The sequence below is a fragment of the Syngnathoides biaculeatus genome, chromosome 2 (assembly GCF_019802595.1).
Source record: "Syngnathoides biaculeatus isolate LvHL_M chromosome 2, ASM1980259v1, whole genome shotgun sequence".
Classification (NCBI taxonomy): domain Eukaryota; kingdom Metazoa; phylum Chordata; class Actinopteri; order Syngnathiformes; family Syngnathidae; genus Syngnathoides; species Syngnathoides biaculeatus.
In genome coordinates, this window is record NC_084641.1 from 3,615,401 (window position 1) to 3,642,478 (window position 27,078).

General features: G+C 43.0%; 2 protein-coding genes across 4 annotated transcripts; both read right to left on the reverse strand.

Annotated features, from left to right (window-relative positions):
* Nucleotides 1-46: 46 nt before the first annotated feature.
* Nucleotides 47-9,293, reverse strand: LOC133504605 (mitochondrial carnitine/acylcarnitine carrier protein-like). The gene is made up of 9 exons (XM_061827026.1): nt 9,026-9,293; nt 7,995-8,090; nt 7,748-7,875; nt 5,167-5,257; nt 4,262-4,379; nt 3,609-3,681; nt 3,400-3,509; nt 2,104-2,225; nt 47-2,031 (listed from the first exon to the last, which is right to left on the reverse strand). The coding sequence occupies exons 1-9, from the start codon at nt 9,269-9,271 to the stop codon at nt 1,969-1,971; spliced, it is 1,047 nt and encodes a 348-aa protein (XP_061683010.1). The 5' UTR covers nt 9,272-9,293; the 3' UTR covers nt 47-1,968.
* A 3,572-nt stretch (nt 9,294-12,865) lies between these two features.
* Nucleotides 12,866-26,580, reverse strand: LOC133504616 (6-phosphofructo-2-kinase/fructose-2,6-bisphosphatase 1-like). 3 transcript variants are annotated; one of them, XM_061827052.1, is made up of 14 exons: nt 26,076-26,579; nt 23,149-23,274; nt 21,838-21,934; nt 21,697-21,763; nt 21,110-21,184; nt 20,336-20,392; nt 20,136-20,257; nt 19,234-19,441; nt 19,009-19,155; nt 18,516-18,620; nt 18,241-18,370; nt 18,100-18,162; nt 16,134-16,198; nt 12,866-15,631 (listed from the first exon to the last, which is right to left on the reverse strand). In XM_061827052.1, the coding sequence occupies exons 1-14, from the start codon at nt 26,155-26,157 to the stop codon at nt 15,572-15,574; spliced, it is 1,404 nt and encodes a 467-aa protein (XP_061683036.1). In that variant the 5' UTR covers nt 26,158-26,579; the 3' UTR covers nt 12,866-15,571. The 3 variants fall into 3 exon arrangements, with proteins under 3 accessions (XP_061683036.1, XP_061683045.1, XP_061683056.1); XM_061827061.1 differs by lacking the exon at nt 26,076-26,579 and adding an exon at nt 25,882-26,034; XM_061827072.1 differs by having other exon boundaries at nt 15,579-15,693; nt 26,076-26,580.
* Nucleotides 26,581-27,078: the final 498 nt, after the last annotated feature.

Consider the following 27,078-nt stretch of genomic DNA (forward strand, 5'->3'; position numbering starts at 1 on the left):
AATGTTCACGCCTCACTTCCGGTGTTGAGAACCAATGACTATTGGCTAATAAATGCTGCGGATGTGGGGAGCTGAATTTCACCACAGCGTCTGAAGTCTTCATCAAGTAGATCAAACTTCACGTTTGTATTTAATATCGATGTATTTGGTGCGTTGACTCTGGTCACAGTATACAGAAATAGTCTTAAATTCTACTAAAAAAATGTTATGCCAGTGTTGTCATAGCTTTTTTTTTTTTGTTTGTGATTGTTTTTATTTTCCTCTCACGTTTCATTACTATGCAACATACAGGCAATACGAAAGTCACTATTTGTATTAGAGTTTTGGAATAAGGACGTATGATTATTATTATCATGTGGCGACCCCATAACGGGACAAGCCGAAAGGAAAAGAAGAAGATCGATGAGATAGGGGTAAGGATAAATACGTTTTTAGTCCGTCCAACTCCTTTGTGAATTCTGTATGCATATTTTTACTTGATTCTTTTACTTACATTTTATTTGAATATTTTGTCTTTTACTGGTGTCTTTTTGTTTTTTCATAAATGTTCGAAATAATAAATCAAATCAAAAAAGATATAGCCAAACAAGCTTTCACACATAGACGGTTTAGTCTTTTGCTAACCTAAACCAACATTTGGCAAGGGATAAAATAGAAAAAAATCGTCAAATTAAAAAAAAATCTTTATTGAAAATGTTTACAACATTGCACACACAATTTCTCTTTGAAATGACTCAAATAAATGATTAACGTCCAAATAGAGATCTCAAACTTTTTGAAAAATCAGCATCAGTCACGACTGTTTATTTGCAAAAACCTACCAAGTCAAACAAAAAGGTGTAAACATTGAGAGCCCCTGACTTGATATGGGGGGCATGTGAAGATCAGGTTACCAATCCCGGAAACGTGAGAGCTGACTTCCTGTGTATTCTACGCTAATCAGCGTGAATATATTTTTACGACATGACACTTTAAAATTAAACATGCTAATACTTTCTTTTCTTTATGGTATAAAACTTAACACATAGAGTACCATTTATTTATACCAAAATGAATGAAGGCTAAACATTGAATGTTATCATCTTTGCTAGCTCCGTGATACCATCTTGTACAATCATACGTGTCAACATTCACCTGAATTAGGAGGAAATCCGACTTGTTTTGCTGAATACGAAACTACGTTATACTGAATTGGAGCGCACCTTCGCAAGAAACTACAATATGGGACGCCCTTCGTATAATTTTTTATTTATTTTTTCATTAGTTAAATGCAGTGGCATGGTGAAACGACTGGTTGAAACATCTGCCTTACAGTGCTGAGGACCAGGGTTCAAATCCATGCCGCACCTATGTGGAGTTTGCATGTTTTCCCCGTGCATGCGTGGGTTTTCTCCGGTTTCCTCTCAGATCCAAAAAACATGCATTGATTGGAGACTCTAAATGGCCCTTCGGTGTGAGTGCAAATGCTTGTTTGTTTCTATGTGCCCTGTGATTGGTTGGCAACCAGTTCAGGGTATACCTGGCACTCCCGCAACCCTTTGAGGATCAGTGTCGCAGATAATGGATTGATGGATAATTAAATGCCTCTCCGTAATAATGATTCCTTTGCAATGCCAGACTTTTCGGAGTATCTTTCTCGCTTATCCCCAGGCTAAAATTAATCTCCATCCTCCTACAGTACACCAGTCCAGTGAGTAGATTTAGGCCTAGATTCCACTTGCAATTTATCCAAAACTAAAGAACAAAAAGAGAAAGTACGTATTTGCCGAGCTGGTCAGTACTGAGCCACAGTTACTTTGTGGGAACCAAATTGGCAATTTGTACTTTAGCTGCTTTTGATACTGTGGCTGTAATTTAAAACATTTCTCTCCATGACATGTCTGGGGCTCCAATGTACATGTGATTGCAAATAAGGAAATTGCGCCGAGGCACGTTCCAAGCATTTTGTGACCACCGAAGTTTGCTGGTTCACCAGCTGGGTGCCAGCCAGTTCAAACCTTTCAAGGCCACTTCGAAGCCCAAGAAACAAGCCTGGAAAGGGGAAGAGAAAGAGAGTTACATGGCATCATAACACCAAAAGACCCCAAGAGAAGTAGGTCATACGGCGTTTGCGGGGAAGGCTCGGAGAAAGACAGCGTTGAAACCTTTGTAGAGTGCTTTGGCTCCTTCTTCTCGAACTAGCGTCCTCAAGACGTCCACCAGTCCTCTGTATTTGCCGTCTGCAGCTGTCCATGCACACACGCACGCACGCACGCACTCAGAAGTTTAAAAAAACAAAAAAAGTGAAATCCCATCTTGCAGCCGCCCTCACACGCTCGCACGCACACTCACATTAGTTTAGAAGTTAATTAATAAGGGTGAGATAAAATCATCAGATTCCTTCTCTTTAAAAAATGTGGTTGGATAAATAGTGTATGACTGAGGATATGTGTACAGACATCTTTAAAAGGACAACAAAAAAAAGTATCAGAATTGTTCATGTTTGATGACAAAACTCTGTAAACTTTAAAGCGCCACTGTCATGAAATGCATAATTTTTAGTATGTTACTCATAAAAAAACAGCAGCCGACATGGACTCATGCATTTTTTTCCCCATCACAAAGCATGATTTTGCCGTATACAGATTTTTGTAACTCTCGCCATGAAAATCCTCTCGAGTGATTTGTTTTCGAGAAGAAGCAGGAAGTGACGTACATGGCAGGACCGCCCTCAAGTGGACTCGTATGTTTCCATTAGTTTTACCTCCGGGAAGGTAGCTCTTTGTTCCTTCGTGTTAGCCAAAATGCCGGCTCGTTGCATTGCTGGACATTGCTTGAAGACTCGGGGGGATGGATTTACCCTTCATAAGTTTGCAGGAGACCCGGTTCGTCGTGAAAAACGGATTGCACAGGTGCAATGACAAGAGCTTCGTGGGTTCCAAATGACAGGGAGGTGTGTATACAGCTACTCAAAAAAAAAATTATTTTGGAGCAGACCACATATTCAGTCTCTCATAACGTAGCAAAAGATCCGCGTACGTATGACAGGCATGATAAATGTGTCGATATGCGCATCGGACGGCGTCGGGCTCGTCGCCACGTCGCCTCGCCAGCGAAGGATGCCGCGTCGTCTCGCAGACGGCAGTTGCTATGAACTCCGCTCCTGACAATGGTGCACTCAGCCACATGCGACGACAACGCCATAAAGCAGTCCGGCTCGGCCCCGTGACACGCCACCTCGGCGCTGAAACTGAGCCACCCCGCCTCATCGCAGTCATTCATTACAATATTTATTGTAGAATGTTTATAGGGATGACACTTGACCTTTAAAAACTAAATATTGTATTCAAGGTTTCTACTGAAAGCATCTGCCAACCCAGGCAGTCCTCAGAGATGGAAAAGAGAGTCTTGCACCATCACCTGTCTGAAAGTTAGACTTGAGGACATCTGGGGGAAGCGCGATGGTCCAGTTCAAGATTCCAGCCACACCGCCGGCGAGCAGAATGTGGGCGGCGCCGAGCTGGGAAACACTGACAGATGCACGGACACACACAAACAGAGTGATGCGAAAATTAGATCAAATAATTGATGTCATTTTCAACATCAAATCTTTCATTTGCTGATTATACCTTTGACCTTCTGGAGTCAGGAGGTTTTTCAGGTATTCATAAGTCAGAAAATAGAGACCGTTAGAAGGCACATCTGGGAGATGGAAAATAGGAGCAGACAAAACATGATGTAAATATGCAACATTAGAGGTGTACAGATTATTCATGTTAATGTATAAAAAACATTTAGGAAAAAGGTAAATGTCCTCTAGGTAGCATCCAGTATTTACTGTATAATTTATAAAGGCTTATTAGCTGTATAATACTGTATATGCTGTATAAAATGTTATACCTATGATAGAAATGGGGTACACATGAGTTATAAAGAATGATAAATATGGTGTCAGTACAGTATTTAAGGTAAATATGGTACAATAGTGGTGGATATAACATGTAATATGGAATTAGTGGCACATCCACTAAAGAAGATATAATTATGCTAAATTTAAGGTGTATCGAACATTTGCATTATACATTTAATTTTCTATTCACCACTAATAGTAGCATGCATTAGATGTATAAAACATCCAAAAAAGATGTATATCGTGTACATTTCATGTGTTAAGACAGAAAAATGAAGAGAATGTTTGATAGTAACGGTGTATAGAACAACCACTATGAGGCAAATAAAATAGATTGGAGCTGTCTGGAGCTCATATTGAGAGCGAGCAAACCTCTGATGAGTGTCAGCAGCGTCCCTTTGTAGACACTGCGGATGCCACTTTCCTTGTAGAGACGTGTGGCGCAGTCAAGAGGTCCTGAATATTTGGTCGTGCCACCGCCAGCCTGCACCTGCGCAGCACCGCACGACAACGTGTCCTTTGTTGCTGACCACTGTAGCTGGATTCTCGGGACCCCCCCAGGGGGTTAACGTGCTAGAGCTTGTGTTCCACAAAATAATTTGCAAAAACTGATTGTTGTAAGGTGTAGGGACTGGTACAGGCAGTGTGGGTTCAGTTCCCACTGAGTCACGGTGTGAATATGACTATGAATGGTTGTTCGAGTCCGCATGTGCCCTGCAACTGACCAGCAACCAGTTCAGGATGCAGTCTGCCTTTTGCCTGAAGTCAGCTGGGTTCGACTCCAGTACCCTAACTATGATCAATGGCGTTGAAAATGGATGCGTGGATTGAGTTGTGGCTTTTTTTGTTATTGTTATTAAAAGTGCGTATTAATGGGATTAGTCTGCCAATAAAACATTTATGGACCTCATGCACAGAATTCGTAAAAGAACACGTTGCTTAAAACAAATTAATAGTGTTAGGAATGTGCTAATGATGATACAGTACAACAGTGCATGACAAGAAACTCCCTGGACTGTTACCTGCTCAATACATATTTGAATACAGGTCGAATTCATACAAATAACTCAGTAGACTTTTCTACTAGATCTATGTGAAAGCCTACTTATATATTGCTTTTAACATTGAGTATGTTTTGCTTTTTTGTCTTTCTTGCATGCGACAATATACATTACAGGTTAAAAAAAAAAGACCCCGCAGCCCATCCCCCAACCCCCGACCATGTGCTGACATAAATCACGTTCGGGTGGCCTCACCGCGTCAGACTTTGGACTTACCTGGAGTAAGCATTTAATCCTCTCTCCCGGAGCCACAATGACTGTTGTGAAGACCCCCGCCAGACATCCGGACAAGAAGATCTGAGCGTGCCTGAACACAACAACAGATCGAAGTCGCCTGACAGCAGAAGTACCTTTTTTTTTTTTTTTTTTTTATACAGGACAAGCTACCCATTATTAATATACTGGCAGCATGTTTCACGTCTCCATCCACGTCTCTAACCTAGCATATGTACATTATAGTTAATACCATGACGGTAGAGAAACAAGAGGACCTTGCAATTGAGTGACATCTGAAATTGTGACATACAAAAAAAGAGGGGAGGGGGTAACAGGCTGACACTTGACCACATGGGCAGCATTGTCTCAGCGAAGCAAATAAGCTCAGACGGCACAGCAATGTCGACGTTTATATTTAGACGTGGCTTTCAAGGAACACTCGGGACATAACGATGGCACTGTGGAACACTACAGTCAGGTTTGCGTGCTCTTCAAGTTAAACCTGTTTTTTTTTAAATGCACACCTGCTGAATTTATGTACGGTACCTAACTTTCAAGGGGAACCAAACATAAGTTTTAAAGTGTATTGTGGCTACTCTATGACCAAATAAAGAATTCTCAAAAAGGAAAGAAAACCAAATGGCAGGTCGGGAGATGACGCACAATGCGCTGTAAAACGTTGGCCCACCCCTCCCTGGGAGGTGTGCTCCAAGACTTTCGGAAGTGAGTGGCGATGAAAAAAGTTGTCAAGTACACAAATGACAAGATCAAACATAGCTAATGTGTGCCTTGCTAACGAGCACATGCGAGCCAATGGATGTGCTCGGTTAAACTGAACTGGCACTTGATGTGATTCCTGGGCAGACAGGATTACAACCTGGGTCACTACAGGTCAGTACAGTTTGCTGTATCTCATGATGTCATATCCAAAACACTCAAATGTTGTCACTTAATTCATCCAAATGCTCTACTTTGCACCAAATGCCAAAATATTGCAGGTAAAACACTCACTGTCCTCATGTACTCCCTCACCACATCCATCAAACTTTTCTTTGGTCTTCCTCTCCATCTTTTACCTGGCAGCTCCATCCTCAGCACCCTTCTACCAATATAGTCACTCTCTCACCTCTGAACATGTCTGAACCATCGAAGTCTGCTCTCTCTAACCTTGTCTCCAATACATCCAACTTTGGCTATCCCGCTCATGAGGCTATCCAACCTGTTCACTTGAAGCGAGAACCTTAGCATCTTCATTTCTGCTACCTCCAGTTCTGCTTCCCGTTGTTTCTTCAGACCCGCCGTCTCTAATCCGTACATCATAGCCGGCTTCACCACTGTTTTATAAACTTTGCCCTTCATCCGAGCAGAGACTTTTCTGTCACATAGAACACCAGACACCTTCCGCCAACTGTTCCATCTCGCTTGGACCCATTTCTTCACTTCCTTACCACACTCACCATTGCTCTGTATTGTTGACCCCAAGTATCTGAAGTCGTCCACTCTCACTCTCTCTTCTTCCTGGACCTTCACTCTTCCTCCTCCGCCTCTCTCGTTCACTCACATATATTCTGTTTTACTTCGGCTAATCTTCATTCCTCTCCTTTCCCCATGTGTACCTCCATCTTTCTAATTGTTCCTCCGCCTACTCCCTGGTTCCACTGCAGATCACAATATCATCTGCGAACATCATGGTCCAAGGGGATTCTAGCTTAACCTCAACTGTCAGCCTATCCAGTACTACCGCAAACAATGTAGCTTTTCCTGACCTTCTCTGTACTTTTCCACGAGCAAATAATGCCTATGTGATACTTGTCCATGAGTATCCTCAAGGCAAATAATGCATTTGTGGTACTCTTTCTAAGCATGAAACCATACTGTTGCTCGCAGATACTTACTTCTGTCCTGAGTCTAGCCTCCACTACTCTTTGCCATAACTTCATTGTGTGGCTCATCATCTTTATTCCTCTGTAGTTTCCACAGTTCTGAAGTGCTGAACTGGTATAAGACAAAAAGGGAAGGCAGGAAAATACCTAACAAGTTGCCAAATTGCTGTTTCATCGATACGTTGCTTTGCTTATTTATGGAGACTCTTAATGATTTTCTGTCTGCTTCTGTGTAAATTTTATTTCAAGCACTGAAAATAAATTCTACTGTACAAAAAAAAGGTAGAATCAAACTTCACTTTTCTGATGAAAGAAGGGAGTCTCTTCTTTCATTTGGTAGCTTTGGTCTATATACTGCCTAATGGTAGAACATGATAGTCTCTGTGCTATGAAAAATCAGTCAAAATTTACTATAAGGCTGCTCATATGCAGTAGGGCTGGTCCTCTCTGAAAATAGCTGGCATTGAATGACTTAAAGCGCACAAAATATCATCTTTTGTTTTCATAATGTAATAGAGGTTCGGGCTAACATATAACGGAAAACTGACTGTTAAATGTCTTATACACATATAGTTCTGGTTCTGGAGTGGCCTCCCAATCATCAAGTGTGAAATGACCCAACCAAGTAAAGCTTAGCTTCACCGACAAGACTTCAAGGTCGAGGGGTAAAAGTGGAAGGTGTGTGTATGTGCACTAACGTCAGCGCTTTGCTGGGGTCGCTCTGCTGGATCTGCTTTCCCAGACCGAAGCCAAAGAAACTGATGGCCATCATGGGAGCCACACCGACCAGCGGCGCGCCCATGCCTTTGTAAAGGCCCAAGATGCCCTGCGCACACGCACACACACACTGTTAGAACCCGAGTAACACATTTTTTGGAATAACCGTGAAGTGTTATTGTTGCATTTGTGCAACAACAGCAAATCAATGTATGCGTTTCAGTTGACCTCTTTGGAGATGGTCTTGCGAAAGCAGTCCAAGGTTCCCGTGTAGACGATGTAGCTCGAGAGCGGGGAGACTTTGGGCTGAGTCTGGAGTCTCACCTAACACAACACCACACGAAAACTTCTCAGGCCTTTGAGTCAAGAGCAACTGGAGCATTTTGGTTGATTCAGGCAACGTTTGGCCTCCCGTCCCAGGAGGCTAGTCAGGACAACGTCATTTTAACTAGACATTGGCTCACCTTCTAGCTCCTAGCTCGCGTAAATGGCCGGCACCTGCTTGGATGATGAGTGTTAGAAACTCGAACTTGAACACAGCTCATGCATTAAATGATAAAAAAGTTCAAGTTTGACTCTTTTGTTGTTCATCCGTTTACAATGCTGAACTTCCTTTTACTCTTGCTTTACAGTCAACAATTGGAAAAACAAAGTCAGTCACTTATGCCACATTTGACTTGTAATTAAGTCTTTTATTTTTTCACTCGTGTGACCGCTTGCTGCTTTTGACACAAAGTTAAAATTCTTTTACAGTCCTTTCATTCATAGTTGCATTGTTTGCTCTCCTTTGCGTCGAGTCCGCATTTGACTTGAGTATCTTTTCATACATGATATAAAAAAACACCCACATGCTTTTCCACACCTCCTAACATAAAATCAGACAAAACTTTCATATTAATTAGGATTTTAAGAATTATTAAGAATATTATTATTATTATTACTAAGAATAACGAGAGAAGGATTTTGGAGAATGAAAAAAAAAAAATTCAAGCCATTTTATTTGGGTAGCGGTGGGGGCGGAGGGCACCAAAGCACAGGAGCGTCATCGAACCCTGAAGCAGAACCGCGGTACAAATACCTTGTACTCTTTTTAAGTTTTTTTTTTAACTTTTCTTTTTCCTTTTAACATTAACAGAGTAACACAACAGTGGTTGTAGCCGGTCAACGTAGATTGTGTCTCGTGCCGTTTTAAGCCGATTTGCCCAATAATCTCCTGAAAACATGAGAAGAGGGGGGAAAAAAACGTCAAGAAGAGTCACCTTGATGGTGTCGAGTGGGTGTCCGGCCAGCAGAAGGCACGCGCCGCCGACCCCCCCGGCCACAAAGTTCTTGAGCGGAGAAACTCTTGGCTCGTCCCCCATCCTGTCCAAAGCATGCCCAGTGGGGGGCTGTGCTCCTGCGGTGTCACACTGGACCTCCGGACGGCTGTTTTCCACCTGCTGTGTTTTTGTTCTCAAGCTGTGTTCGAATGAGGTCCTGAACGTTGAAATGCAGAGTTCAGGCATGCAAAATCGCCGGAGCTCGACTCCGCCCCCAGCTGCGCCCTTTACCTCATCGTCACGTGTAGCAACAATAAATAGGAAACAGCCGCGCATTTTTAAAGTTATTTATTTATTTATTTATTTATTTGTTCGTTTCTTTATTTTCTTTTCATGCATTTATATTTACCAGGGGAAGCACGGTGCTCAGCTGGAAAGTGTTGGCCTAACGGTTCCGAGGTCCCGGGTTCAATCCCGGAACCGCTTTTGTGCCGTTTGTATGTTCTCCCCGTCCCTGCGTGGGTTTCCGGGCACTCCGGTTTTCTCCCACATCTCAAAAAATGCAACATTAATTGGACACTCTAAATTGCCCCGAGGTGTGATTGTGAGTGCGGCCTTTTGTCTCTATGTGCCCTGCGATTGGCTGGCAACCAGTTCAGGGTGTACCCGGCCTCCTGCCTGTTGACAGGTGGGATAGGCTCCAGCACTCCACGCAACCCTTGTGAGGATAAGGGCCCAAGAAAAAAGGATGGATGGATGGATAGATGTATTTATTTTTCTTTAATGTATTTATATTTATCTGTTGTAAGTGAATTTGATTGTTTGTACATAATACTGTTCAATGTTCAATAAAAAAGTTAAAATAAGGAAACATTCCTGCCAAACATTTATTTGTCGTTCAAAATAAATTCAGTGACACGATAATATTACACTGCAAAAAGAACAGTATTATTAACAGTAATAACCAATCTGCACATGTGTCCTCGTATTGTCACTTTGCATACATTGATTGGCTGTCATTGTTTGATTGGCTGCTGTTGTACTTTGAAGGGTAAGGGTTTTGACAACAAAAAAATAAACATAAAAATGTGTTTGTCTCATGACCTCTGTGGTGATAAGCGGCTTGGAAAATGGAAATGTGTTTGTGGGCTTTTATGTGAAATATAATATAGAAGGACGTTTTTTCAGTCAGAACGAGTACACGGCTGTGAGGGAAAGTTGCCGCAGCCAGCTGCGGGCTCATCGATATACTGTAGTCCAAAATAAGACCTTTGCTGTTCAAGCAAAAGTGGACACGCTGGAGTGAGTCATGGCACAATCAGAGTAAATATTAAAGAATACATTAAACCTAATCGAGGGAAATATTCATCATTTTGTCAAGTCAGTAACGTAAGGAGTGGAGAGGACCCACAAAAACGGACAAGCATGAGGGTTGTCGGTAATTATGTTTCAGAAATGGACTGTTGATTAAAAAAAAAGATGTAGGCCTGTCACTGTACAATATCCTATAAGCTATTGTTATTGATCAATCAAACAATCAGATTACATTTATTTTGCATTAAAGTTGATTGCAAATAATTTTCCATTTTACTGTTTATTATGTGTTTACTAGCTGTTTATTGTCGTTTATTAGGTATTTTTTAGTGACGAAACAAAACCAAATTAACAACGATGAAGCATTTAGACAGAGAGATGTTGTACTCACAACCTTTTGGGAACTGAGAGCTAGTTCGTGGGTGCTGATTCATGCCAAGTAACTGTTCCAAGTTTCATATCCACTTCTCAGGCTGCTTCAAGTTCAACTCCAAGTCAATAACCGGTGAGTTCGACAAGAACTGCAAATAACTATTTTGTTTGTATTTGATTCAACTGACGCCCCCAAACTGATTACGATTCAGTTACAGATTTGGTCTTTACCATGTCAGAAAAAAGGCAAAAAACATTGATAGTTTTTTTTCCAAAGTAAAACAGATATTCACAAATGTCATATTTGTCCATTTATGTGAGCGGTTTATCCTCACAAGGGCTGCGGGACCGGCTACAACCACCTCCTGAACATCACGTGGATACGGATATTAGCTGACATATATATCTGTATCGCGATTGTATTTACATTTATAACAAGGAAGATACTTGTCAATACTAAACAATTGAAAACGTACATGCTTCCTTGCTACCGAAGCCAAGTGAATGCCGTACCGGGTTTTCAAAGCAATCCTCCGTCAAATGCTTGGAACATATTACTGTCCACTTTGATTTGTAAGTCCAATGCGCCCGCTTTGTCTTCACAAACCTGCTCCATAACCTGTCCATCTGTTCATCTTTCGGCCATTCATATAAGCTGACTCCGGCCATATACTACACACGTCCTCACCGTCTTTGCTAGATTTTCCACTCTCTGGCTAAATGTTGTTTAGACGTGACGTCACATTCCGGGGAGTTATGGAACTTGCCGAATCTAAGTGACATTTTGAACAAAATCTTGAGACTGACTTTGGCGCTAATTTATTTTGTTTCTGTTATGTTGAGAATTTTTAAAATATTTTTTGCATTTGTATGATAGACAAATAAAATACATTTCCTCTGGATTAGACCTTTAAAAGTCTTCAATTAATCAGTTTGAAGAATCTAAATTGCCCGTAGCTGTGAATGCGAGTGCCAATGTTTATTTATATGTGCTTTGCGATTGGCTTGGGTGTAGCACGCCCCATGATAGGCTAGGCTTCACCACAGTTGGGACCCAAATTTTTATAAGCTTTATGGGAAATAGATGGGGGAAAAGTGATCATTTATTGCGCTGTCAGTGATTAAATGGTACAACAGTGCGATGTTAGCAGGCACCTGCCAGAATGTCCGACCCATTCGTCACAGCTCGTGGACAACCTGTCTCTACTTGCGGGTAAGAATGAATCTGCACACTTACTATTGATGATGAGAACAACACAGTTGCAGTTCCTAGCGATCCATTTTGAACAAAAGCAAAAAAAAAAAAAAGCGCTTGCAAGAAGCTACATTAGCAGTCACATCACTTCATCCCTTTCAGCGGAAGGTGGGGCAAATTCTCCGGACTTTTGTAAAAAAATGGCCACCGCTGTCATGCTTCTGGCGCCCAGCTAAGCTGGGCGGGGCCAGGCAATCAGCACTCACACACCTGCACCTCATGAACCCTAATGACTCTCAGTATATATAGGACCCAGGGAAGAATAGTCCTCAGCCAGATCGTTGCCTTTGATGCCTCGTTCCCGCACTCCTGTTTACCTGACTTTTGCCTTTTGTGTACTGACCCTCGCCTGTCCCCTGACCACCCTTGTAAGCCTGCCGCTACTAGTACTTCTGTTCGTTTGGACTGACTTGCTGGTAACTGACCTCGGAACAACTAAAGACCTCCTTTGTACTGCCTCTTGAGTCGTGCATTTGGGTCTGCCCTCGAGCCTCGTTCGTGACAGCCGCCAACGTGTGTGTGTGTGTGTGTGTATTTTTTGTAATCATACTTAATAGAATTAGATGCCATCAGATGAACAAATATATGCACATTTACAATATAACGGAAAGTTTTGATCTCTAGGGTTTTTGTACCGCAAATCTATTCAGCATTTTTCCAACATTTGACATTTTTCAGTTTTCTTTAATAACCAGCTGTTGATTTGGTGTGCAGTGATGGCAACATGAGATAGTTAAATTCAAATTAAAACTTGTATTATATAATGTATTAGTGTGTTGTATGTTTTTGTTTTGCTTGTAGATATTATTAATAACCACCCAAATAAGTGTTAATATGTCATACAATCATGTATAAAGCAGAATAAATGAATAACAAATTGAACACACAAAAAAACCCTCAAGAGTACATATTTACTTTATTTGCTTTTTTTTTTTTAAGGCCAAGCAGTCTTAAGACAATGTTTGCATGATTTTTTATATTTTCTGTAGCTAGTTACATAAGTACAAGTGAACAGGATATTTCTGTTTTCAATATTTGGATTTGTGAAGTTTCTTCCTCTTGGTATGATACGGTATGGGCAGTGGTCCCCAGCATCCACCTGGATGGAGGTTGGGGTTTCAAACCAACTGACTAACCAGAATTTCGCTTAGGATTTTTTTTCATTCGCATTCTCCCACACCCAAATCCCACCAACAACAACAACAAATTGTCTTTTGGGGAGACGTCACCATAGCCAATTCGGTTCCAGACATCTGCACAGCACTGGTGTGTGGTCAAACATTTAAAAAGATTCTCCAGCAGAGAATGGGGGGGAACAAAAACCCCCAAAGAAGAAACATTCCAATTGGTGTCATTGGAAATAAAATAACATGTTGTGATTGGACCACTCCCCAGCTGTGCATCCTAATAAATGCCACAATTCTGCACAGTGCATGGACAACTTCATAAAATTTGGGCATTTGTGTCAGGCACGCAATGGTGTTGGGTGCTACTTCCAAGAAAGTCACGCTAGCTATTAGCATTGCACTCACTCCGTGCTGCGATGAAGTGGATGATTGGAAAGATTCATATCACTAACTAACATGGCTAATGAAGACTATTTTACTTTTATTGCACTTTCATTATTTGCTTAAATATGACCTTATACATTTAATCAATGGATAAAGTCTTGCCCATTTGCTAATCAGACAAGGATGTGTTGTGGAGCCGGTGGTTGTCCTTGATCTTTGTACGCAGAAAACTGGCTGGCGCCATCCTCCTCTCCTAGGCGTTGCCGTGTAAACGAACGACACTCGATAAGGAGCGGAAAGTTACCATCCTGGCCCAGGACCAGACTGCGGTAGTGGGGGGTTGCCACTTTTACAATGGACCCATACATATAAAAATCTTGTGTTACTGGGCAGCTTTTGTCTTCTTCTTTGGCTATCCTGCCAGAATACACACGTCTCGTGTGCGGCAGATACCTACATAAGACCCGGATGTCTGTACTGCACATTCCTTTGTAATAAATCCATTTGCTGTTAACCTTTTCTAATCATTCGTCATATCTTCCCCGACACGTGAACACACGTAGGGTCCAAACTCGCAAATCCCTACACTAGCTAGCTAGCAGTCCGGTAACAGCTGTCAAGATGTTTTGACCCGTTTGATGCAGATGACTCCACACTAAGACAAATTTAATTTTCACGCCACACGTCAATCACTCTCCTTGCCCTCCTAGCTAGCATTGTGCTAGGAGTCCATGTTTGTTGACAGTGCATACACAGAATGAAAAACAAATGAAACTCCAACAAGGACAACAGAAAAAAAAAAAAAATCAGAGCACTAAATGAGCCTATCAATTATTGCAATTGGTTCCCTAATGATTAGTTACTTACTTCCTGAGCATCCATAAAGTGCATATAAGAATTATGATTCAGTGAAGAGAAGAATTAATTGTGTATTTGCCATTGTGCATCACATTTAAGTTTTATTTCTGAAAATGTGTCATCTCACGTTTGATCAAGTGCGACGACTGACATAAACCCACCCATGACTTGTCAGCGAGGCTAGGCTCAGATCTGCCATTTTAAAGCCATTTTTTAATGAGTGCTGGATACTAATAACTAGTAAATACTTGCATGTTTGAATCCGCTACACTAACTGCAAGCATAATTGGGCGGCTTGATGATGAAGTGCTGCTTCAGCCAGAGAAAATACATAGAGGTACAAAATTCCTGAGTTGGCAATGCTGGATCGTCTTGGCTTCCTCAAAATGCTTTTATGGTTATCGTAACAAACAGAGGGATTATTGCCATTTTGGGCTTGGATATTTTATTTAATATTCTTTTCAACTTATGTACAGTGTGTTGCTAGGAAGGCTGTAATTAATAATTATTCCAAAAGAGACTAATTATTGTGGTGATGGGTGTGTGTATGTATAGTTATTTCATATGTATATTTTTATATTATATGATACAGGTAAATAGGGAGGAGGTCAACAGACCAGAAAAAGAAAACTTTCCATGTTGTGAGGCGGATTAGAGAAAACACAAATTGAAGAAAAACTATTCCAAGGAGGACACCCAAAAAGAAGAAGAGTGAATGTTTTTGTTTTTTGCTGTTCTTCTTCTTTGAGTCACTTGAGGCGCCTGAGGATGATCCTCAGGCACTGTTGGGGAGATTTAGCACCATATCATAAATATTGACTAGAGCTAGACAAAAGCGCCACTGTTGTACAAATGCTTGTTCACTTGCCGTGGACATGCTTGAATTCAATACTTGTGTGTAAAGCATTAAAAGTAGGCGGCCATCGTTAGTTACCAAGTCTTTGGTGGAAATAGTCAGTGTGGGGCTGTTACTAAGTACCGATAGTTAGAGGGGCGGATGGGGATAATGACACATTTTCAGAAATAAGGAGCAAACTTAGTTGGGTAATTTATCACTTGACAGATGGGCAGCAACTCCAGCAACAAGTATTTGTGTACAAAACCTGTAATTGTTCCGTTGGTACAACAGTCAAAGTCGACGCATCTGATAAGATTCCAATTTAAAACCTAATTAAATTCCCATTGTGTCTGAGGAAATAAACAGGGCTGGTTGTTAGCTCGCCTGCCCGTAGCGATCTAAATGTGCTCCGGGACAGTCTCCAGTGCCTCTTCTGCTTCTCTGTCCACATCCACGTTCTGACAAAGAGAACACACCTTGCGTGACCCGGTGCTCGAAACTCGGCTAGCTAGAAAGGTAACTGGGGAAATGATTAAAAAAAACAAGCTTTGACTATTTCAACCACCTAAAGGCCAAAAGTCAGCAGGAAAATCTAGCTCGCCTTGTTAGCTTAGCTGGCTAAGCCTCCTAGCACCACATGCTAACTTGGCCTTTAAGTTACTAGCATAACCACACAGATTATTTGATATATGCTGTATGTTACAGTTCCACCACCAGTCATGAAAATCTGCAATATAGGGAGGGAGACCATATAAAAATATTATCTTTCACACCATATAATGTTTTTAACTGAGAACTATCCAGTTATTGCAGGCACACTATTGTGGGGGAATACTGTAATACAAATCGAAAAGACAAAACTGCGTGTGTTGATTTGAGGATTTGTCCAAAGTTAGCGTATTGGTGTCACCAGTAATTCAAAACTGAGGCTTTTTCTCATTCACACACATTTGTGCTCACCTCAGGTTTATCCCGGTGTGTGTTCACAGCCTCAATATTCAGGAAGACGGACTCCACTTTACACCCTGTGCCGCCATTGGTCAAACCAAAAGCAAAACAAACCAAAATGCAATCAGCAGTCATATAGAAACAGGCAATGGCACATTTGGACGAACTCCCCTAAACGGTCCTGAATCTCCAAAAATGACAGCTTCAGACCATAAGGCGGAGACTTCCTGTTCAATTTCAGCCATTCATCCTTAACGTGTATTTGTGCATCTTGTTATGATAAACGTGCCCACCCAATTTCATGTCGATCAGGCAAAGCAGTGATGGGGGGGGATTTTAGAGCAACTCCAAAATCCAATTTATTCATCAGGGTAATTAATTCACGATGAACGCAGCAATGAACGGGCCCTCACAACCTCGTTTTCTTGGGAATTCCTCACAATCACAATAATTGACAGCATCAGTCTTTTATGGCAGAGCTAGACTAGCTTTGAAATGGAGCCACGTCAATCTTTATTGGCTGTCTGCCTCTGATTGGGGCTCACTGTCAAATTGGCTCAAAATGCCTGCATCAAACAAAAAATGGCCGAACGTTTATCTACGCGAGTGAGTCCTAGAGGCTTTTCTTAAAGCTCAAGTGTCGTCAAACGGATTATTTTTGGTATATTATTAATGAAAAACCCACAGCCAATATGGTCCCATGTGTTTTTTCACCACAAAACATGATTTTGACGTGTACAGCTTTTTGTAACTCTCGCCCTGAAAATCCTCTCAGAAATTTGTTGTCGAGAAGAAGCAGGAAGTGATGCAAAGGACAGTGGCGCCCCCTTATGGACTCGTTTTTTTCCATTAGTTTTACCTCCCCGAAGGTAGCTCGTTGTTCCTTCGTGTTAGCCAAAATGCCGGCTCATTGCATTGCTGGACATTGCTTGAACACTCGGGAGAATGGAATTACCCTTCATAAGTTTGAAAGAGACCCTGTTTGTTGTGAAAAATGGATTGCACGGGTGCAAAGGACGAGAGCTTCGTGGGTTCCAAATAACAGATAGGTGTGTATACAGCTACAAAAAAAAAATAGTTTGGGACGGACCACGTAATCGGTCTCTCTCATAACGTAACAAAAGATCCGCTTATGACATGTGTCGATGTGCGCGTCGCCCAGCCAACAATGTCTCACTCAGCCTACAACATAGCTCGGCTCCACCCCCTCCTTATATAGCACGGCGGGCCGAAACTCAGCCACACCGGCTGAGGCGCCGCGGTCATATCTTCCGCGAAGGCTGCGCGTCGGGCTTTGCGACGGGGGGGGCTTTGAAGAACCCAGCCGAGAATGCGTTACTCAGTCGCGTGCGAGCAAGAAGCGCACCGGCTCGACTGAACACAAAGCAGCACCGCTCTGCTCCGTCATAAGCCACACCGGACGGATGCGATGAGCCACAATGGCTCATTTCCGCCGCAGAAGTGGATCGGACGGGATGTGGTTTGGCCGTGATGGCATATCATCTGAATATGGCTCGAAACAATAGTGTAATATTGCCCCGGTAACTTCACGCGACGAATATGGCGACCACTTGAATGTCGAGGGACACTCAATTGCGCAACTTTGTGCATGGATGACGCGCTCTCCGTTCCCTTTTTTTTTTCGTACAGACATTGAAGTGAATACTATTATATGTATTTTTCATTACAATATCTATTTTAGAATGTTTATAGGGATGTCACCCGCACTTTATGTCCTATTACGATTACCATGTCCATCCAGTTACATGTCAGGGGTTAACTATAATAAAAATAAAACACCAGAATACATACACAACAAAAATTTCAGGAGCAGACTGAAGCTGACACAAAGATCATTCTATTGTTGGACTACAAAAAAAACAGCAATTCCAAGAAGACTCAGATATAGTCTTTAGTCATATCAAATACAGCAAGAAATACACTAATCAAGAAGAAAAAATTGCAACAGGTGACTCACCGTAGGCAACTGGGGTGAGTTTGAGAACCGTGTGAAGAGGACACTTCAGGTAGGGCAGTTCCGCTGGCAGAAAAAACACTCATAATATGAATTACGAATATTACGAACTGATGAAGAGAGACACATCGTGTATCCGCTCACCTGCACTTTTGTCCAGGAAGTACGCCAGCAAACATCTCATGACGGCCTGGTGGCAGATGACCAGCACGTTCTCCTGCCTCTCCAGCTCCATGATGACGGGCTCCAGGCGCTGCACAAGGTCCTCGTAAGACTGGCAGACACAAGGCTTGTGAGGAGAAACTGTCTCGACCGGCGTCAAAGCACTCGTTTGCACGGTTTAATGGTGGGCATGCGGATTAGATCAGTTACTTTTCCAAAGGAGCCACGTAAGAAAGTACGTGGCAAACAACATTCACCTCGCCTTTTGGGTAGCGGTAGCGATACTTGTCTTGGTCTCGCAATGCAAACTCTTCCGGATAATTCTCCTGAATCTCCTCGTAGGACATCTCCTCACACACACCCTGAAACACAACGAGGCCATCGCAATCTGACAGAAACTGAATTAAATCGTCATTATCATCATTAAAACACCCATTTATAAACTGTGCACCAACAACAAAAACATGCTTTGTTGGTGGAAATTCTCTCATTATTGTGGCATTTAACAAAATTAAATAATTTGAGTGATCCTGACCTGAAACAGCAGAGACATTAGCCAGTGAGACAAAAAAATGAAACGTGTTCTTTATGTGAACTTCTGGCTCCGACTGTAATTTATGTTGAGTCAAACTGCGTAGGGGGCTTGAGAGTCCAAAACATTCTAGATTCTATTGAGCCAATTATGACAAGATGAACGAGTTTTGGCGAACAAACAAGAAAAGCACCTCAAAAACGTAGATATGCACTCACAGCGTCAATCTCATTGAGAGCCTTCCACTGCTCATACGCAACCCCCAGACCTTCCGCCGTCTGAATGGTCCTCTTCATGTGGCTGGTCCACACCTTCAGATCGCTGATGTTCTGCTTGCGCATGTACGTTCCCAAAGTGTTGGCAAACTACGAACGACACATGGCGGCGGGGTATTAACTGGAGGAGCTGTAGCTACCGTGCGACGGCGCCACAGCCTTCCTCACCTCGGTACCCCGAGCCGACAAGCCGGAGTCCCCGCCGATGCGTCCCACCAGGTTGAGCTCGCTCTCGCCATGGCGACACAGGTAGATGGAGCGCGGAGTGACGTGGATGTTCATGAGGTAGTAAACTATCCTGCTCTGGATGTGGTCCTGCACGCGGTTCACCAGGTATCTGCTGCCTACGTTGAAAATCTTTATGTAGGACAAGTTCCTGCAAGGGGACGGAGGACCACAGGTGCACAGTCAGCCACAACTAAGATGGAATGAAAATCTGAGGCATTCATGAAATAAGCATACCAACTAACATATTGTGTAAGTATTTGTGGATGGGGGTGCTTGAGAAGATTTTATGGGGACTTCAGAAAACAAACATTGTACCGAGGTTCGGAAAAGAAATCTGCTCATATTGTGTAACACTGCATTCAAATCTTGTTGCGGTACACCTGCCAGAACTGATTGCCAAAGCTCACTGAAATGAACCAAGGAAATGCTGAACTGAAAGGAGTTTTGTCACAGGTGGTATGACATGACTTCTTGTGACTTTCTCAAACGCAGCCCCCTCCATCACTCAGAAGCTCCTCAATGCATGACTCAATCGACCTTATGTTGCATCCTTTTTCACAATCGCTGTGGCCATCGTTACGCACAATGTTGCTGGTTTACAGCTGCCTTTCAGAGGTGGTATTCAAAGACGCAAAACCAGCCACAACGATTCCTGCATATTAAAATCCTTTTCAAGCGTGACTGCACACAAGATGTCATTCACTTTGTCAATGTGGACCATGGAATCTATGGAATTTGTGAGGTCTAGCGCGACTCTCTGTCTATGTAGTCCCGTCATGTAGTGGTCTCCTACATGTCTTATGGAGTGTATGTGGTCTTTCCTGTGAAGAAGCGACACTAACCTGTCCTTAATGTCGTCCAGCGCTACGTAGGTCAACTTGTAGCATTCAATCCTCTTCAGGAAGTCTGCCACAGCCTCGTCCTTGTCACAGTTGATGTAATCGGGACTGCTTAGCTTCACTTGCTAACTCCACAGGGGGGAGGAGCGGGGGCATCAAAAGATGTAATTTCCAGTTTGATCTAGTTCTGATCCAGAATTTACCTTAATATTCTCGGCAATGATCTCTGGATCATCACATATGGACTCCACAAAGAAAACCTGACCAGGTGCGAGATGATAAAAGTAAAAAAAATGATTAAGTTTAAACTCAACGACAGAGATCATAAGGTTTCTCAACAATAGCTGTCAGGGTACTTCCAAGTAGCATTTTTTCCCCACTTTTCTTCCGCCAGAAATTACCTCTAAAGCGACAGATTGAGAGGCCAACCTCCATCATCACGTGAGTGGAAGGAAGCCTTTTTCTCACAGGGATGGAGAAGAAAATGTTTGGAAGGGTTGTCTTTCGTATGGTAGCGAAACATAATCATTAGCATGCTTGCTATCCATTCCACTCTCAAAACAGCACATTCACGACATTAATCCGAGCAACAGGAAGGTCAATTGATGAGCCAGTCCCACATGTTCATGTTCACCATGTCTGATTTTAGAAGTATTTAGAAGTGGTGAAGATACAAAAGTGTGAACAAATATGACCAAACGTGTTGAAATGAATTCATGCTGATGTTTGGTCTCCCTTTGAAGCAGTTTATTCCACGTTAAGATCTTTTCGACTGATACTTCAAACATTTACGCTATGACAGTGCCCTAAAATCACCATTTCTCCGGTTTTCTTGGTCAAATGACGTGGAAGGGCTTGCATACCAGCGGTCCCATCTTACTAAACTTTGGCTTTTGCCACCCAGAAGTACACGTGACGTCATGATGAAACGTTCTTCACGAGTACTCTCTGATGTTTGGCAGTGACGTCAAACAAACCTTGTACCCGTTTTCCTTTGCAAAGCTGAGGATGAGTTCGCGGCGCTCCGGTGTCGTGTTGGTGGCGTCGAAAACCTGAAATAAACAGACCAGTGTTTGATTAAATTAATCCATTTTGACTGTCGTCTAGGTCAGGGATGCCCACACTTTTTTTGCCCCAAGAGCTACTTTTCAAGCAGTCATGAGTTTATCGTTCCCGTGATATGTGTGTGTGTGTGTGGCAGGGGGGCTGTGAAGGTAATGACTCCCATGAAAAAAAACAAGAGACAGACGGTAAATATGAACCCAGTTTGCCAGAACTCGCCTTTATGTGCACATGCACAGTGACATGTGTCCAGAGAGGCACAGACAAGAGGCCAGGATTGGTCAAACCGAATGTCAGTAAGTCCACCCGCGCGATTGACATATTGGCAGCACCTGAATCATACGATGGGATGGATGATAGGCTAACGTTTTTTTGGCACGCGGTCACGATCGACCACAACTACCTCGGAGATCGACACATTGGGCACCCCTGGTCTAGGTGGTTCACTTCAAGAGTTCTTGCAGGTCACTTTGCATTTCAATCAGCAAACTGGATGACTCACCACCACTTGACCCTGCTCGTGGTTGAAGTAGTCACAAACGTCCTGGAGCGCGGCGATGGCGCACGCCCTGTCGGACAGCGAAGTGACAGTATGACAAAGGAGCGGTAAGAAAGGAACAAGTGATTTGTTGGTTGATCGTACTTGCGGATCTTCATGGCCTCTGTGTTGTCGGGCTTGAAGAACTCAAAGCTGTTGTAGGCGCGCGTGGCATCTCGCCGGTACTGCCCCACGTTGAACACTGTTGAGAAAGACGGCGACACGTTCATCCAGCTGTTGAAAGGCAGCCGCCAATGAAACATACGTACAGCTGGCAGCCATGTATAACATTAATTATTCATTTAAAGGTCCACTGTCATGAAATGCATGATTTTTAGTATGTTGTTAATGAAAAAAAAGACAGCCGGAATGGACCCATCCATTTTTTCACCATAAAACATGATTTTGACATATATGGCTTTTTGTAACTCCCGCAATGAAAATTAGACATGGAGGTGGTTTGGTTGTGTGGAAGGAGAAAGGAACTCTCCCCCCAACCGGCATGGGTCCTCCTGAGTACGCTACATACTGACGCGGAGTCTGTTGTTAGTTAGAAATGGTCCGTGTATCATCAAAATATGGCTCCAAATGATAGGGTAATATTGCCCAGGTCATTTCACTCGATTGTGAGATGTTCTCTTCTTCGAAAAGAGCTTCCGTGTTCCATAGCAAGTTGCCACTATGCATTTTCAATGGCGAATATCCCGGTGTAACATCTGTTGATGACGTTGCAGGCAATATGGCGACCACTTGGATGTCGAACGAGACTTCCGCAACTTTCCACATAGATGACACAGTCTCCGCTCATATTTATTTTTTCGTACAGACATTGAAGTGACGAATGTTATATGTATTTTTCATTACAATATCAATTTCAGAATGTTTATAGGCATGACACTGGTGCTTTAAGTGCATCAATTGGACCCTTGACATAACACAGGGGTGTCCAAAAGCTTTCCTTCAATGGCTGCATAAAGAAGATTTGATGGATACAAGGGGCAATTTGACGTTCTTTTTATTTATTAAACATGCTAAAACCAATCAATTAAGCCATTCTATATGGTTTATATCAGTTGGTTTAAAAAAAAATGACTGTGTCACAGCTCTCTGTTGAAGGTGATAGGGCAGATTTTTATGAATATTTGGGGTGGCCTAAGGCACTGTATCCCACAGGAAAAGATCCGTCTTTGTACGAGATCATATCGTCACATACTGAACCAAAACAAGAGTAACTTGTAGAGGAATCTTCTTAAAATCTCAACACAAAAACTATTACTTGTAAGAATACTTGACCACGGACCATGCCATATTGCGAGCTGGCCAGAAAATGTTCCCCGGCCGTATTTTGGACATTGCTAACACAACAGGATGAGCATCAAGTTTTGTGCATTGTGTTTGCGTGTGGTGATGCGGTACCTTTGGTGGTGACGCCAATCCAGTTGAGGTAGCGGGTGAGTTTTTTGGAGATGTACGTTTTCCCGCGGGCGGGCAGTCCCACCATCACGATCATGGTGGGCGAGTTGGTGAACTGCGGAACCGATGCTGAAGGAAAAGAAATTACATAAAAGAAACAATTATTCATGGTATGTTCAGTCACTGTTTTGCTGTTACTTATTCATCCTGAATTTAATACTTTTATTTATTTATTGTAAAACTGTCAAATATTGTATAAAAATGCATTGAGGGTTTAGTTTAGAGATGGGCGAGTACTGATATTAACTACAGGGACCAAGAGAGGCCTTGGTTCAAGGTTTCAAGTATCAGTGAAGGATGCCGACGACAGCCACCGATACCTCAGGCAAAATAATTGGACACAAAGCCCTCCTCGCCAGGAGTTGGCGCTAGGCTGCTGGGGTTTGACACCGCTGAATCATCAAATGAGTCAGAAAGAAATTCTGTCATTGTGTATCAAAAGCACTTGTGTAATCTGTGAGTACCCGAGTGTGATTACTTGTGCTGGTATCGGTCTGAAAACACCATATTTGAACATCCCAAGTTGCTTTCAAAGCGACACTTTCTCCTAGTTTTAAACAATGCCATTTTCATATTTTTCATGTTTTTTGTTTTTATTGAAGGGGGAAAATGATTTGAATTGAAAATGTAATTTTTAGGAGGTGGAAAAAAATCTGGATTTTTAATTACAAGGCCACGTCAACTAGCCCTGAGATGTTCAGCGGGAGCGTGAGAGGTGAACGACCAGCAGGGTGCATGACCAGCAGCGAGGAATGCTGCTGCGTACACTCCCGGTTATATAAAACGTGCGCGCACAAAAGTGCATACACACTAAAATCAAGTTGCGGTACTCACATCCTCGACGCTTGCTGAGTCGGTTTTGCACCCATGGCACCCACGTCTTCTCCAGGCGGGTTTGGGTAAGGGTGCTGTGACTGCATGACATGGCCATGTACGTGTGTGCGTGCCTGTGCGTGCGTGTGCGTGCGTGTGTGTGTGTGTGTGTGTGTGTGTGTGTGTGTGTGAGCAGACTTTTAAAGTGGTGGGGGGCAGAGATATCCAAGCACCTGTTTGGTCGGCGGAAGAGTACGGAACGTCGCCTATTGGTCGACGACACAAGGTGAATGAGCTCAGACACTAAAGAGGTTGGCTTGTTGAATTGGAACATCACACTTGCAGTTGTTAAAATACAAGCGTTGTGCATGTGTGCGCTACATCTTTGGTAAACACTGAAGACAATTCAGCATTTTAATAACCGCAGACGGGCGGCACAGTGAAGCAACTGGTTAGAGCATTGGCCTCACAGTTCTGAGCACCAGGGTTCACCCTTGTGGAGTTTGCATGTTCTTCCCGTGCCTGTGTGGGTTTCATCCAGGCACTCCGCTGGAGACTCTAAATTGCTCGTAGGTGTGATTGTGAGGGCGGCTGTTGTCTATCTCCATATGCCCTGCGATCGGCTGGCCACCAGTTCAGGGTGTACCCCGCCTCCTGCCCGATGACAGCTGGGACAGGTTCCAGCACGCCCACGGCCATAGTGGGGATAAACGGCTCAGAAAATGGATGGATAGGGCTGGACTTTTCAAATATAGGTTCGTGAGACTTTTGTGATAGATTGATGTCGACCAACTTTCATGCTGTCAAGTGAAAGGTCTGCGGATTATTTGAAAAGACTACAGGTAAGCAAAGCTAAAGAAAACGTTATTTTTAATTGCAAGAAAAAAAAAAAAAAGAAAATAAACTAATTGGTGAGCCTGCAAGGTATACATACGGGGGTCCACTGGACAGTAATATATGCACGTGATATGTGCAGCTATGGGTTTCGTCCACTAGGGGTCGCTATCCTCACATTCTACATTGTAGTATCTGTGGCAGAGAATGTGTGCGTGCCTCTTGGCCTGTGAAGTGACGGGAAAGTCAGGGAATGAGAACGTAGAGCTGGTTAAGGTTCGCTATTAGTTCGGGGCGGCTGTTAACTGGCTCAGCGTTAGTCACTTGTGTTGCTTGGGTGACGCTGTGAGCTCCACAGGTCATCTAATGTAATGTGCCTTTGTTCAATTCAATCAATGTTTGAAAGTGCACCATTGGGTGGTCCTATCAATTCACTCCAATGAGCCGTGGTAAACCAAACCAAACCAAATGTAATTAGCTGAGGATGTTTATTTTACTGTAAATGTGCAGTTATTGGAACTTGCGCCAGTTGTAATATAATCCGGCAATCCTGTGACCCTTGTGAGGATAAGCGTCTCAGAAAATGTATTAATGATAGATACACACGCACACAACACACTTTGGAAATGTAGTTGATTTTAAGTTGTAAATTGTAATTGTAACCAACCACATGTAATCTTCACAAAACTAAATAATGTATAACTAAAAAGAAACATGTTAAACGGTGAAGTCGCTATAGGAAGAATTACATCTAATGTTCGGGAATAAGAGAGCAGCATCAATGATATTTTTTGGGGTGGTTTAGGAAATCCCTAGAAGTGCAGTTTATTATTTAGTTTTTCAATTTATCACGCAGTCTCCTAAACATGATGTTCGGGTTCTAATATTCTGGTTCTACGGATTCGAGCCCGCGACCGTGCTGAACATTCCACCTTCACGTTCGCGCCCATTCAGGTGACCCGAAACCTGCTGGGGCGTGTGCGCGCGCACGTCGGGCTCGTGCGCGCGCGTTTATCGGTGGCCGCTCACCTGTGCTCATGCAACGCACGCACCGCGTCAGGGTTTTCTTCCTCCCCGTGGACTCCATGAGTGACCACCGCCGCGGTCCACGTGGCCGCCCGACCCCCAAAATACTCGCCCCCCGCCCACTGTGACAGGATCCACGTGGTTCCTGTTACGCAACCGCGCGGCGAGTGATGACGTGTCGCGTGCGCGTGGCTCACCGTACGGCCGCTGAAAGCGGAGCCTCTTCCCGGCGTGCGCGGCCCCGCCGTCGTGCGTCATCGCGGTGGGCTTCATCCCCATCAGAGTGGGAGCCCACCCCCTCTCCGTCGCCGGAATTCGAACGCAGACCGCACCACTGAAGAGTTGCGGGAGACCCGACGAGTTTCGCTTTCCTCTTCTTCCCGTCGTCCACCGCGCCCTCACTCACCAGTGCGCGTGCGCGAGGTTTTCAACAAACAAATAAATAAACAATGGGCATTCTCAACAAGACGTTTAAAGAAACATGACATGCAGAGATTCTCTCTTTTTTTTTTTAGGTCGTATGCGGTTGCAAAAAAAAAAAAAAATCATACCAAAATGAAAGGAGATTCTGGCGCTTAATCCAAGGAGAGGAGCGAGGACTCCCAATTCTTGAAAACGAATTTCAAATGGACACAAAAAAAGAAGTGAGCCGTTGTAAAGAAGAAATTGAAATTTACGACATTTGTTGGTCCGTATGGCTTGAGAGCATCATAAAAATGAAAATACATTTGGAGCCTTCTGCTTTAAAACAGGATCACGGATCAAGACCAGTACCCAACAGCTGGTTCCTGGAGCCGTGACCGTGGTATCTGCCATTCAGTGTCAAAATTTTAATAAAAGTTATCAACGGTAAGAACTTTGAAGACAAGAATTTCTGAACATTAATATGATGTTGTGGAACAGAGTCACACTTCAGTGTCACTTTCACGTGTAACCAATACAAAATGATCTGGACTAAATTGAGAAATATTAACGTTAAGAGATGTCCTTTGGAAAATATTGTGGGGAAGAGGGACAAGAAGTTTCATCTACTTCAACGTGGTGCTTGTTTTATCATGAAAAATTCATTCATGTGAATGACAAGTGTTTTATGTGTATTTAAGGCATTTAAATGTTTGGATTGAAAAACTGATCATCCCATTTTTGGGAGGATGTCAATCAAATAAATTAAGGATTTGAGTTAAGGGTTTATTCCCCCAG

What these genes read in the sequence shown, in the direction of transcription:
- LOC133504605 (XM_061827026.1), bottom strand. Translation starts at nt 9,271, where the DNA reads ATGCCTGAACTCTGCATTTCAACGTTCAGGACCTCATTCGAACACAGC. An exon ending in GACCCCAGCAAAGCGCTGAC is followed by an intron (nt 5,258 to 7,747) that starts GTTAGTGCACAT and finishes TGTTGTGTTCAG; the next exon opens with GCACGCTCAGATCTTCTTGT. An exon ending in GGATTAAATGCTTACTCCAG is followed by an intron (nt 4,380 to 5,166) that starts GTAAGTCCAAAG and finishes GGTGCTGCGCAG; the next exon opens with GTGCAGGCTGGCGGTGGCAC.
- LOC133504616 (XM_061827052.1), bottom strand. Translation starts at nt 26,157, where the DNA reads ATGGGGATGAAGCCCACCGCGATGACGCACGACGGCGGGGCCGCGCAC. An exon ending in GAGGCCATGAAGATCCGCAA is followed by an intron (nt 21,764 to 21,837) that starts GTACGATCAACC and finishes GCTGTCCGACAG; the next exon opens with GGCGTGCGCCATCGCCGCGC. An exon ending in TCATTGCCGAGAATATTAAG is followed by an intron (nt 20,258 to 20,335) that starts GTAAATTCTGGA and finishes CTGTGGAGTTAG; the next exon opens with CAAGTGAAGCTAAGCAGTCC.